Source organism: Corvus cornix, chromosome 8 (assembly GCF_000738735.6).
Source record: "Corvus cornix cornix isolate S_Up_H32 chromosome 8, ASM73873v5, whole genome shotgun sequence".
In the NCBI taxonomy this organism is placed as follows: Eukaryota; Metazoa; Chordata; class Aves; order Passeriformes; family Corvidae; genus Corvus; species Corvus cornix.
Window position 1 is genome coordinate 18,997,190 of NC_046338.1, and position 14,190 is coordinate 19,011,379.

Genomic DNA, 14,190 nt, shown 5'->3' on the forward strand with positions numbered 1-14,190 from the left:
ACACACTCTTTCAGTAAAGTTGACACCAAGATTACCTTCTCTGGTGATCTCCCATCCTCTTCCCTCCTTGCTCCATCTCTGACACAGAAAATAATTCTCTTGGCTGACAGGTAGCAGCCTAGTGGTAGTTTTTCCTATAATTATGCTGACTTCTTGCTCAAAAGCACTTTTCTCTGCAGAACACACCTCTGTAGGATTCACAGTTGCAGTGGTAAGAGGTAGACAGCATGCTCTGAAAAGAGCCCAGAAAGAGCTGTCACTTGGAAGGCATGCAAGAGGGCTCCATACAACAATGTGATTGCCAGAAAAGAACAGCATCTAGGGCTAGAATGGGCTAAGGACCAACAAGGAAGTGGTGCTGAGCAAGTATTTCCCCATCAGACCACTGGAAGTTCAGCTCTTCTCTAAGTAGTGAGAGGAGAGATTAGATTCAAAGTCCTGTTGATTGTGAGAAAAGCCTGAGCTAAGAATTTAGGCAGCTTTATTCACATGTCTTTTGCTATAAATTGTATTTCCTACCATTCTCCAACAGCTGTTTAGCAAGGGACTCTAGAAAAACATCCATGTTGCCTTTCAAATAGCATTACATCTCATTTATACATATCCAGCCCAGTTTCAAACCAGCCAGTGGTGATACAGAAACCTAGGAATAAAGTCCACTAATAAATATAAAATATGCACCATCCAGTACTTGCACAGTGCTTTTGGTATGCCACAGATATCACCAAAGCAAATCAAAGCTTGTCTGACCTTTGACCTGTCCTGTAAATCAAACATTGCTAAACCGGTCATGTAGACATGTCACACAGTAGAAATAACATAAATAGAGAGGCTCAGCAGAATTCTTTCTTCTAAGCATCTGACTATTAAAACTCACTTGATTCGGACATAATCAGTTTACTCTGTTGATTACTCTGTGTGTGTTTTATCTTCAGTTAAAAAAAATATGAATCACTTTGAACACTTTTGGATTACCCTTAGACCAGTTTTTGTTTCTTTCTGCTGAGAGGATTTGCAATTGTAGGCAGATTATTTACAGTAGTGGCAGGGGCCTTGCCATCACCCTCCTAAATGGGACCTCTGTTTTGAAACATTCTCTATTTGGGTGTCAAATTGAGCTGGTGTATGTCTGCTAATCAGTTCAGATTTGAACATTTTTTTTACAAAAGGGAGAGTTCCATTCTTTGTATCAATGATGAAACATAGCAGTGTTTAGCAAGCAACCTGAACCACCTTGCAGACAAATGGCTGAATGCTTTGGTTACAGACAAAAAATTGCATTTACATTATCTGTCCTATTTACCCCCTTTACGTGTCAGAAGCTTCAGTGAGCCAAGTAAGCACATCCTTGGTCAGGGTACAATCTGAATGAAGGATTAGGAGTCCTGTTTTCTCACTTAATCTTCAGCTAATAACACTCATTCTTGATGGAATTAGTTGCTAAACAACATATTTAAAAATGCAAAACAACTAAGGTCTATTCAATTGCTTGTAATGTGATGCATGAAGGCAGACTCAGGCTATACCCCAGAGCTGCTAAAGCATTTGACTCACCTCAAAACTTGTGAGGACTTGTTAACCGCCTTTTACCCTCAGTCTGGAATTCTTCAGGGTGGTATCTTCCTATCTGCTTTTCATTTTTAAGCTTTTTTTTTTTTTTTTCTGGGGTGGCAGTGATGCCAACTCCAGCAGATCAGCTGGTGGCCAGCAGCACCCAGGCAAAGTCCATAAATTTTCTTACTTCAGCTGCTACTTTGGCAGAGAAATCTTCCATTTAGTGTCTTGACTTCTAAGGTTTCTTCTCTCATCCACACCTCCATACTACTTATTTTCACCTCTCATATAAGAAGTGCTACTCAAAAAGAGAAGGACAAATATTCAATGGATTGATTTAATACAGTAGCTATGTCATAATTCCATTTCTCTCCAAAAAAATGCAGCACTGTACAAAAGGTAGCTTCTTGTAACTGCTAGAATAGTTGCTAGATCCTTTCAAGACAAACTGTGATATAATTTCATTAACATGTCATTGATTTAGAAGTTTCTAAACATTTAAACACCCCAGAAAATCCTGGCCTAACTTTTCAACTGCATGATATTATAAGGGCTTCAATTTCTTTGAACTATACAAATTGCATCTCTTAGAAGTTTTCTTTCCACAAATTCCAGTGTGCACACTCACAACACACTCTGAAAGTTAACCATAAAAATCTGTTTTTGAAAGTAAAACTGCAAAAGAGATACTTAGAGTCTAGATGCAATTCCCATCATATGGGTATGAGAATTTTTCTCTAAACCCACTGAGCATTGAATCAGGTCTCTTAATTACCATATAAAGTGGGTGTTCATATGAGTGCAAGAGCATCTATAAACTTTATTTCTTGATCACCCAGGTAAATATATGGTGTTTATAATCTTTGATTTATTTGGGTTGTGTTTTCTCTTTTTTTCCACTTCCCTTTTTTCAAGTATCTCCAAGATCTTTCCTCCTCTTCTTTCACCTGCATGTCTAGGAGTGTTTAGAGCCAAGACTGAAATAAACCCACAGTATAAGTTAATGATTTTTCAGCTCATTATGCTTTTGTGAGTTTTTAAATGATTTTCAAATTATGATAATATTGCAATCAAGTCTCATCTAAAAAACGCAACATCTCAAGAGATTAAACAAAGACTGTTCCACAAGAAGTGCCAAAACATGGCACATGGTTATTACTTTCTTTTATAGCTGTCCAAAAATATTCATCCCCTCATAAAAATTTTTGTATTTTAGCACTATAATCAGTACCTTTGATCAGGGCTCTAAAGCTGTCTTGGAGAGCTCAGGTCCAAAGATTTAGCAGCTTTAAAATAGTTTTTTAGCTTTTACTTTCATCCGGAAGGTATTTTTTTTTCACATCTCAGTTCTGAGACCTGTGATACCTTTGTATATCAAAAAAAGGACGTTGTCACCAACAGATAAAAGTCCACATAGTGCCCCATTAGTGTAGCTCTACATATCTGAGTTTAAATAGAGCAAGAGCCATAATGTTAATTCATATTCCTCAGCCACACAAGGAAATCAATAATGCTTATGTGTCAACCTGCATTCAGCTTTTCTAGTCTGATTACTTTAAAGGGATGACAGACTTTAATCACTCATGGTGATTTTGGTGTAATATTGTGCATCCTAGCACATAGTAAAGAAGTCAAAATACAAAAATACAACACTTTTTTCCCCTCAGTGTTATAGGCCAACACTTCTACAACCACGTCTGTAACTTTGTCTCAGATCATCTAGTTGTGACTATTCTGACTTCGCTCAGCAAAACATGGTATCAGTTGCAGCTGCCTTAGGTCTACAGTCACTGATTTCCAGCATGGATTCAAAAGCTCCTTCAAAAAAGGAAGGCATATTTCACTCAAATATGGATGCTTTCAAAATTTGCTTTTTTTTCCTCAAGTTAAAAAAAGTTCTTTTAAAAAGAAGCAGGAGACTGAAGTTATACAGCATTAACCTACAGCATAAGACATTCAGTTCAAATCTGACTTCAGAGTTAAATCTGGAGTTAGATCCTAGATCTTCATGGAAAAGTGACCTCCCAACTACTCAGCTAATAAGGCAAAGTCTATCTAAAACCCAACAAATACACACTTATGCAGAAAGGAGCAGTCTTGACTAGAAAGAATAAAAAAATAGGATACAGGACACCTGTTTAAGTCACTGCCTTAACTCAACAAAGAACTTGACTGAGATACTTTACAGGTGTGCTTTAACCCAGAACAACCAGCATAGCTTTCTCCCTGTCTCATAAAGAGATTAAATTTTTTATCCTGGACCTTTCTGTCTAGAAGTGTTTGTCATACACTAAGAAAATAAAAACTCTCATCAGGAAAAAAAGATACTTTAATCATTGTACTCAGCTTTAACATGCAAAAAATACAACATAGACTTAACACATAAGGGTAGGGAAGGGAGCTGTAACATATATACCTACAGCAAGTGTCAAAAGCCCAAAAGAAATTTTAACTCCTGAGTCTCAATATTCCTTGCACATAACAATAAAGGTTTTTAAAAGAAAATAATTAACCTATCAGCCAAAACCTAAATGGCAAAATAGTTCATGTTTACATGTGGAAGGCTTTGTTTGTTGTTTGGTTTTGGTTTTTTTCTTTTTAAGTGAAAATACTATTTTACACGTATTTCCCAATGTGTGTGAAATTATAAGCTGACCTCATATAAGAGCAAAGTTTGACCAGGTAAGTAGAACCAGCCCTACTAATGTCCATATTCCCAATGCATCAACTCTACAATGTTGTCCTCTGCCTAATATTAAATCAAATGCAACTGTGATTGCAGACTGGAGAAGGAAATTGAGGCTCTGGAAAGAAAAGAAATGGAAGTCTCAGCTAAGGAAGAAGCCATTTTAAAGAAACTGAAGTCTGTTGAGAAAACAACAGAAGACATAATAAAGGTTAGTGCTATATTATTCCAGAAATAGAATTTATTACTCAATCATCATCATAACCAGGGAAAGGGGAACTAGCTGGATCCCATGAGTGGTCACAAGCTTTTATCTTAAGTGACAGCAGTTCAAACACCAGGGGTCAAGATGTTACATTGTTTAAGTGCCCATACCTCTCTATTTGCTTATTTATGGGGGTGGGGGAGTGATTCCTACCTTTACTCAATCTATAGCACATCTCCACAAAACAGCATTGCCACTGACACCCGGCAACTTTGCATCTCAGCCAGAGACAGACATAACAGGTACAGACCAGGTACAGACCTGGTCTACTCATAGTCCTTCAGGTGATGTGCCCAGCTAAGCTGCATCATGTTCTCCCCCGACAGAGGTTATGATGAAACACATAATGTTATCAATCATTAGTCTTTGTCAAAAGGTCATTTTAATATTTTCAAATCATCTTAAATCATCTCAAAAAATACAGCGATGAAACTAAACTTCATCTCTCCAGTTGTTCTTACATACACACACACACACATTCTCTAAAGATACACAGGGAGATAAGTAAAACTGGAAAGCCAAAGTAGAACCTTTAAAAAAAAAAAAAAATCTTTGAAGCCAACCAGGTTGGGCCACAGTGGGAGGCTAGGTCACTATTTAAACATTTGATAATATTTTTGTCCTTCCCTGTTTGACTTGGAATCATATCCGCAAAAAAACTCACAGAAATTTCACTTTCTCACTCACCATGCTCCAACTGAGCATGTTTCACTTTTAGCCCCTTCTCTGTATGAAGCTGCAGACACAAAAGGTTAAAACTATCAGGGAAACCAAAGCACTGTCTAGTTAACATCTTAAAAGTAACTATCACTTTTATTGTTAATGGTTCTCTTTCCCACCTAGTCTGTGAAGACTGAAAAAGCAGGATTTGAAAAAGGTACGTTTAGTCAAAAGAATATTTTTTTAAAAGGTCCTTGTAGAAGTAAGTTAAAACATACTAATGCTTTGTGGATCTGTGGATCTTCTCTACTCAGAGGCAGCAGACTACATATATGCCAGCATACCTGACCTTCCCAAGTATTTCAGACCTTCTGCACTGAGAAGTACAGCACATGCTGATACCGATGATGAAGAAAAGAGAAAAGGTACTGCTTATTCGTAACTCCAGAAGGTGTCAATATGTACAAAAGCTTCCTATATATTGAATCCAATACACTTTAAGCAAAGAATAGACATTACAGATATGAGAGACATTCTCATTTAAGCTGTGTTACCAGTTAGGTCATCAAAACTGAGAGGTGAGGGAGTGGTGTAAGATATGTGCCACTGAGAATAACACCATTGACACTTCTTTCCAGTGCTTCATTCCTCTGCCTGTCATAACTAAGTACAGACTCCCTTCATATAACTCATTTCACATTTTCTATCTGCACTTACAGCTGTTGGGCAGCTAACAGTACTCTGGTTATTTTCCAACTACTACAAAGCCTCCTAACCCTTCAGAGTGCCAAGACTCTGGCATCGCAGCACATTGAGCTCTTTCAGCTCCTACTGTCCAGCATAATGCCAGGAGCCAAGGTTAAGTCTGGATTTCTTGGTCTATCCTATACTGAAAACTGTCTCATCAACAGCTGATTTTTTCCTCACAGAATTAGATCTAAATGAAATTTTGTTTCCACGGGATAAAAGGGGACATTCAAAATGAGAATCTAATATAGTGGTTGTGTATGTGATAGTTTCACATATTAAATAATGCATTCTGACAGATGTTCTCTATCACTGTCAGAACTCCTGTATTTCTTGCAGCTACTGCATTACCAGTTTAAGCACTTGTTTCTTTCAACAGCATTGTTTGCCATGGAAATTAAGGTTGAAAAAGACATGAAGACAGGAGAAAACACAGTGTTATCAACAATACCTCTTCCCTCAAAGGAGTTTAAAGAGACAGGAATTAAAGTCTATGATGATGGCAGGAAGTCAGTCTATGCAGTATCCTCAAATGGGAGCACAACACAAAATGGGATGGATGAACTTGCTCCTGTTGAAGTGGAAGAACTGCTACGGCAGGCAACTGAAAAAAATTCTCAGTCTCCCACAGAGTACCATGAACCTGTATTTGCAAACAAATTCTGCAGGCCAGTTACTCCTCAGAAAGACAAATTAGTCCCTGGACCAAAACCGGAAGGCACTGACAAAAGAGAGATGAATGGATTTAGCAATCATCAGACAGAGATCTCCCCCAAAACAGAGCCCTTTATGGAGCAAAATAAAGAGAATGGGATTGATCTTCCAAAGGTAATACAACCAAAGTCTCCCTCTCCAGTAATTTCCCATTCAGAGAAGAAAGTGCACACTAATCATGAAAACAGGATGATTCATAATGAAGAAAGAAATGCTGCACATGAGGAATTAAAACCTTACCAGAATACAAGAGAAAGACACAATGAGACAAGGTTTTTAAATCCCTGTCATCCTAATGAAACATCCCCTGCACCTCAAGATGAGGAAGACGTTCGATACAACATTGTCCAGGCTGTACCTTGTTACGTGGATGAGTCTGAACCAGTGACAATGGTTTTCATGGGTTATCAGCGCATTGATGATGATGATGCAGAAGCAAACCAGAAATTGTCCCAATATGATGGAGTTATCCGTGCAGAACTAGTTATCATTGATGACGATGATGAAGATGACAGCAAATCTGAGAAACCAGCATATCATCCCATAGGCCATTACAGTCAAGTTTATCAGCCACCCAACAGAAAAACCACAGAAGTCCCACAGACAAACCCTGTGAGCAGTCTGGGTGCAAGCCTGAACAAGGTAGCCCACAAAAATTCCATTTCCCTGCAAGAACAAGAGGAACACTTAAGCTCACCGACACACCATGCTCATCTTCACAGCCAGATGTCTGGAGATGGTACAGAAGATCCCTCGCTAACAGGTAACAGAAAAGGAAAATCGTGTCACTGCTGTTCGCTCATGTAGCAAACTGATATTGCTCTTATCTGCTGGCAACTGTTTCACTTCTTGCATTGTTTGGATTGTTTCAGACTAATATGCTATTAATAGTAATTTCTTTGCTCTTTACCAATCTACATTTTGGATCTGTTGAATTATTTTGTCTTTAGCAATGCACAAATTACAGTATCAAAATTTGGAAAATAAACTATCACAGAACAGCCATTCCTGTAACCTTTAAAGATTAAAAGTAGCTCTCTTTCAAGTTCCATTAATGCTACCACAATTAGCAGAATTAGTTTTCATTTCTTGCCGGTAACTAACAGCATTGCTACTTAACACTTCCTCCTCCCTCACTGGCATGTTTTTGTACCTGTCTGCATTCCACCTACTTCCTAGATCATCCAAGTTACACCTTAAATCAGAAAGACTGCTTAATAACTAGCTTTACTTCGTATTTTTAAGGAATCAACATTGCCAACATTGACTCGATAGTGTTTATGCAAGTTTTAACATTTTTTCATTAACCTGAGTTAGATATTTTTCATAGCTTCTGAAAGATAATGAAACAGTTTTCATCACTATACATGGTTAGTCCAATAGTACACGGAGTTATTTTTGAATACTTTTTATATTCTAGTAATACATACAGTATCTATTTCTTACTATAAAGTTTTATAATAAAAGTTTGAAAGCAATAGCAAAATCTTCCAGAAACATAGAAAACTCTTCTTTATGATTATGTTGCACTTTCGTGCAGACAATTAAACTGCATTTAAGTATACTTACAGAGCAGCAGATTTCAGACAGTACTCACATTCTACTCGAAGCAAAGAACACTCTGGCTGAATTACAGGAAGATCAGGGGTCCTGATCCCACATTCTCTCCCTCCAGACAATTTGCAGAAAAAATATAAGTTTGGGCCCTGCCTAAAGCTGTATTGACAGCCCAGGAATTCCTTACACTATGTGTAAAGCCAGGAGAGAGGATGATCATTGGATCATGTAAGAACTTTCAAGTATTTTTGCATCAGTAGGCACTGATTAGGAAGAGCTGCTCAGCAAGCAGTGCTCTCAGCTTTTAAGAGCATCAATATCATGGAGACATGCACACAACAGCCAGAAATATTCCAGCAGTGCTACCCAGCATTTCTGATCAAAAAGGCCACTATACTTTATTACTTGAGGACCTTTGCTTTCCTCAAGCACCATCCTGCCATCTGTGCGCTTCCCTGTGTCCTCCAGTACCAAGGGCTGCTGCTAGCAGCTCTTATGCCAGCAACTGGAAGCAGAAGTAGTACAGGCAAGATAAACCACTCCAGAAGCTGGTCCAGCCCATTATATTTTGGGCATAGTCCCTTAATTCCCCCATCATATATATATAGGGTAATGGAGAAGGGATACACACCCACCCACCAGCAGGTTTCTACTGAAACAGGTCATTTATCCTACAGCCTGCTGAGTGGGTGCTCCTGAAGGTATCCTGGGAAAGAGTTTTCCAAGTAGTAACTACAAGCTGGCAGTATCATTCAGATGGGCCATATACAGGCCATGAGATGTTAGCTGAGCACCTCTATCCGTAACAACCCCTGTTTATTTTTGTCTCCCAGGAGAAGCATCCGAAATATCTACATTTTTCCCTTCCACTCAGACACTTCCCAAACAATCTTGGTTATCTCTCATTTGAGGATAAAGGAAAACAAATACTTACTTTCAGAAAAGGGGACTAAGTGCAAATATAGCAAAGATATTTGAGAATCCGTCCTGTAAATCAGTATTTGGTCTCACCCATTTACTTATAACTATTCCACCAGTAAGAAAATGGCCAGTTGGGAAAAATGGATCCCAACTAAATTACAAACAGTTTGGCAAGTGCCTCAAAAATTCCCCCAGTCAGCACTGCCTCCAAGTGAGTATCTTAATGGCTAGTAGAATTTGGAACTAAGCCATATTCTTCTTTAGCCCTCCAATTATTTATTGTCACTCCCTGGGACATTTTTGATCAGTGGAAAAAGCCAGGAAGTGACTCAATTTTTCCCAAGCAAACCTATAATCCTACTGAGACTTCTAAAAGGGAAACAAAACCAGGAAAGCCTCTCTACATCTAGAACAATGTATTATACAGAGCTGTTTCTTAGAGAAGTATGTTGTTTTCAAAGCAGTCATTGATGCTCACCCTAGCAGGTTCACCCTAAACACCACTAGAGAAAAGAGGGGAGCCAATTATTTTTGGTAGCTCATCATTCATTACTAAAACAACAAACAGTATAACAGAAAAACTAATCCTCTCTGAAACTGAAGCTTTAGGAGGCACTTGCAGCATTTAAACATTAAACAAGCACTGAGGACTCTGAAAGACAATGGAAAGCAAAGAATCACAGGACAGACCAGCATGATGGCCCCTCACGTAACAATTGTTCTTTAGGAAAGAAATGAACCTTCAGAACAAGTAACTGAAATAGCTAATGATGGCCAAGGACACAGAAGCAGAGGAATTGTTCCATGTGCCAATCTATATAGAGAAATATCAGATTAAATTAGGAGCTGTTCATGCTCACAAGCTTACAAAGATGTAGGACATACCTCTCTCCATATAGCAACAATTTTCCTTTCCCCACAAGTTCCTGTCCCCACCAATATCCCAAAGTATGTGCCCTCAGAAAAACATACAGAGAAAAGGATGACAACACTAATTGGTACACCTGTATTTGCATTATTAGAGCTTATTTTCTTCTTTAAATTTCAGGCAAATTAGTTCAAGTGCAAATGTTTTGAAGATGCAATACTCATTAGGGAAATGAAAAGTCCTTGTGAGGGAACAAAGGCTAGACATAGTGAAATGAGTAAGGAAATGCAAAACTAAAGCTGAGTAAGCAGCAAAACCTACTGACAGTGTGGAACAGGTTCTCATGGGACACAAAGGTCCAAGGCTTTTGGCAGCTAGCTAGTCTAGATGAGCTTTTTTTTCTCCTTACCACTGGAAGCATTGCAACCTTCAAAAAACACAATGGAGACAGCTCCATTTGTGTTTAAGAAAGTAAAATACAAAAATCCTTTTTAATGAAGATTCATGCACACCATCTGTTCCTGTAATGTACAGAGCAAGAAAAAAAACAGACTATGAGGTATAAGTGAAGCATCAGACTGACTGTTCTCAAACCACACTGAGGACTTGAGTCCTTCAGAATTCCTCAGCCTGTAAAAAGTACACAGTGTCTTTGTAAGAGCTAAGGTTAACATCAGTGGTTCTATGATATAAAGTTACACTCAGATGCTTCTATGATTTGCAGCAACTTCAGCATTCAAAACATAACTCAAGTTGGACACTTGCTGACATGTGTAAATCAAGTAAACAGCTGCTTTGACCCCTCATCTCAGCAGAGCCGTATGCAGGGTGAAGGAATGAGACATGCTATTTTGGGTGACTCTTCAAACTAACGGGTCAGAGTAATGGAGATTATTCCCACTGCATTCTCAGATCAACAATGTGCTGGGGGGAGGCTTTTACATATCAAACAACAGCATTGTGTTGCTGTTCTAAAAATAACCTTAACATTAAATCATTTGCCTTGCAGTGTCCCTTTCAAACTTACCCTCATTATACCCAGTTACAGACAAAAGCCATACTGATGTTTACACAGGTACTGTTACTGCATCAGATGAAATCAGAAACATGACTGATTGAACGCTCTGACTCACAGCACCAAGAAGAAAGTTTTCTCTGAGCATCACAGAAAATTAAAAGGTTTCCAAACAGTTACAGCTCCCACTGAGGAGTTTAGTTTAAACAAAGAGTTTGTTTAATTATTCATACATCCTTTTAATCTGTCAGCATCCAGTCAAGGGCAAAACCAACTCTGTGTAATATGCTAGTGAACGTAACAGAGACAAAACAGAAGATAGCTGTGCTAATTTTTAAATAGCTATTACAGAGCAATTTCTTAATATACTCACTTCATTGCAAAATTACCAGAACTAACACCTTTTACTGATTTCTTTCTATAACACTAAAACAACGCTTATTCTGCTGGATTAACCACCGGAGGTATGTGTAGTCTTCATTTTTCTAAATAAGGAGATTTTGCTTCAGAAATAGAAAGAAAGACTTAAAATGCAATGGCTTTGTTTGTTTATTTTTTCAGCTCTGAGGATGAGAATGGCAAAGCTGGGGAAAAAGGTGCTTTAACAGCTGTAATGACATGGAAGTAAAATTTACCACTCAAAGCAGATAAAGCTAAGAAGACTTTCTTCCACATACTTTTTCTGGATCATAATGCTTGTTTTTCTCCTGTTTCATGGGCTATTTTGCCCTCTGCATAATCCAATGGACTTTAATAGACTTCCAGATTTGACCAACTGCCACACATACACAAATCACATCCTGGATTTTGTTAAAAGTAGTGGGAAGTTACCTAAGGCCATAAATGCAGTGTATATACAAGTATGAAGACATGTGCATACCTGTTCTCACAATCAGAAATATGCTGTTGCTATATACACAGAGCAGGTAAACACCCATCTCTATGGAACTTCATGGGGCACTGTTTCACATTAAAGTGTGCCAATCTAATTTTGACTGAAAATGCTGTTTCAGCCTTCTTTTTGTAAAAGCATTGGTTAATAAAAAGCAAAATGTGAGAGAGGAGCAGGAAGAATGTAAATATAAAAAGTGCTTTCCAATTATACTACCTTGGGTTAAATGTAAAGCATTCCTTTTTAAGTGATAGCAGAACAAACCAAAAATAATTAAGCCTGCATATTTAAATATTTAGCCACCTTCTAGAGCTCCATAGTCCATTCACCCTTTTATGTTACATATGACAGTGTAGCCATCCTCACATCCTGCTCTCTTCACCATCCCACAAACATGCTGCCCACCCACAACCTCACAGATAAATCCTGTGCATAATAATACAAACAGCCTGACCTCCTGACCATGGTTTCACCTCCCAGCTTGCTGAGAAAGCCCTGCTTTTCCAAGAAACTGGTTGCCAGACAGGCAACCAGTTCATCAAAAAAAAAAAAAAAAAAAAAAAAAAAAACCAACAAGCTAACAAAACCCAACCAAAACAAACAAACACACAAAAAAAACCCCAACAACAGAAAAAAACCCAACAACCATACTGTTTAGGTTTCAGCTGGCTGGGGAGCTAAAATCAGGCAAGCCTCCCACCAGAAATATTGAGTTGCCAAGGGCTTGTCCTGCAGATGCAAACAAAGATGTGTTACAGGTGCAGCCAATGCTGGGCACTGTTCTCCAGCAAGTTTCAAGGCTCTCACCAAAGAACAAGTTAATTCTTTCCACATGATGGAGGAGGTAAGGGCCCTAAAAGAAGGTACAATCACACCTAGAAAAATCACATCCAAGTGAGATTTTCCAGTACATAGTTCTTGGGCGGAAAAAGTGCCTCATAGCACAGCACACCACACCCTTATACTCAAATCAGTCCAACAGCTTTAATTCACTAGGTCTTAGCCTCATTTGTAACACTGAACAGATAAAGCTCAGGTTGTGGTATTCTGGTATAGGTGACTCAAATTGTGCACCAGCAAAAAAAAAAAAAAAAAACCTACTATAATTTTGTCACTGGTCTTCTTTTCAAAGCAGGAAACTGAAGTTACTACCTCATACTGAGGCACAATGGTAGTAATTGACTGACTTGTAGCCTCTAAACATTTGGTGGCTCCCAGTCTGATGTGGGGAATAATCTCAAATTTTAAGATCTGTCAGAAATTGTTACCTGGAGAGTGGAATAGTAGATAAGAACAAATAAATTTTATTATAGTACACTTCCTCTATGTCTATCCTGTTGCTTGTTGTTGTTGTTCTATGGTGGGCTTTTTCCTTATGCTTCTGCTGTTATTTGCTGGTTGTGAGAGCAGAAGGCTTCACCCTCAACTCTTAAGGATACACTAAAAAATGAGAGTAGGTGAGGGATATGAAGAAGTCAGGAGCAGTTTTTGTAACAGCAGCAGATGGCTATGGATATTCATCCTCTGCCCTCCCCAACAACCTGTACTATTAAACTTGAATAACATGGAAAACGGAGCAACTACCATCACAATACTAGTCAAAGTAGTTTAAAAGAAAGACTGAAAAGTTTTGTGCTTCTGGAAAGCAGGAGTGTTCATCATCTGAGTGCTACAGCCCCAGAGCTTTCCTGCATCCTGTACCAACAAGAACAGAAATACAAGGTGGAAAATATTTTTTTCAAATGTCAGTAGAGATGCTATGCAAAACTCTAATCATTAAAGCCAAGTGATTTCTAAGGTCCAGCAAGACAAAAGTCTCTCTGAAGCAAAGCCAAAGCTAGAATCTTTAAGTGCAGTATCATTTGTGTGGGATCATTATCATAAATAGCTGATTCAGAGTGATGCAATTTTGTGGTTTACATTATGTAAAGTCACTTTTGCACAGCACAAGGAAGACCAACAGAAGCTAGACAGTGGTTGAACTAGGTCAGGTATGAACTAAAACAGGTGGTTCCAAGCATGTTCTGAAAAACATGTCCTGTGCCACTTCCTCAGGGATACGTAACAGTTTCTCCCTTCACTCAAACCCCTTAGAAAAGCTGGAATCAGATTTATGTGAGCAAAGCATTTCTCAGACCTACTAGCAGATCATCCCTGTTAACCATCCTTCTATTCACTCGGATTCTTCTTACTTCAGCCTGCAAAAAAAGGTCTAAAACCACGAAGGTGTTAACTTCTGCACAGAAACGCAGAATACTGCAGTTTTTCCACAAGGATTGCTGTTCATCTTTGATTGTCTGGAAAAGGATAT

General features: G+C 38.5%; 1 protein-coding gene across 1 annotated transcript in view; it reads left to right on the top strand.

Annotated features, from left to right (window-relative positions):
* Window positions 1-13,196, top strand: part of PALMD (palmdelphin) — a 47,256-nt gene extending 34,060 nt beyond the window's left edge. Inside the window, exons 5-9 of the mRNA XM_010409181.4 lie at window positions 4,337-4,451; window positions 5,349-5,382; window positions 5,480-5,590; window positions 6,292-7,389; window positions 11,549-13,196. Of these exons, the coding sequence (XP_010407483.3) occupies window positions 4,337-4,451; window positions 5,349-5,382; window positions 5,480-5,590; window positions 6,292-7,389; window positions 11,549-11,592 (1,402 nt within the window). The 3' untranslated portion in view covers window positions 11,593-13,196. The remainder of the gene's footprint in view (window positions 1-4,336; window positions 4,452-5,348; window positions 5,383-5,479; window positions 5,591-6,291; window positions 7,390-11,548) is intronic.
* The last annotated feature ends 994 nt before the right edge of the window (window positions 13,197-14,190 follow it).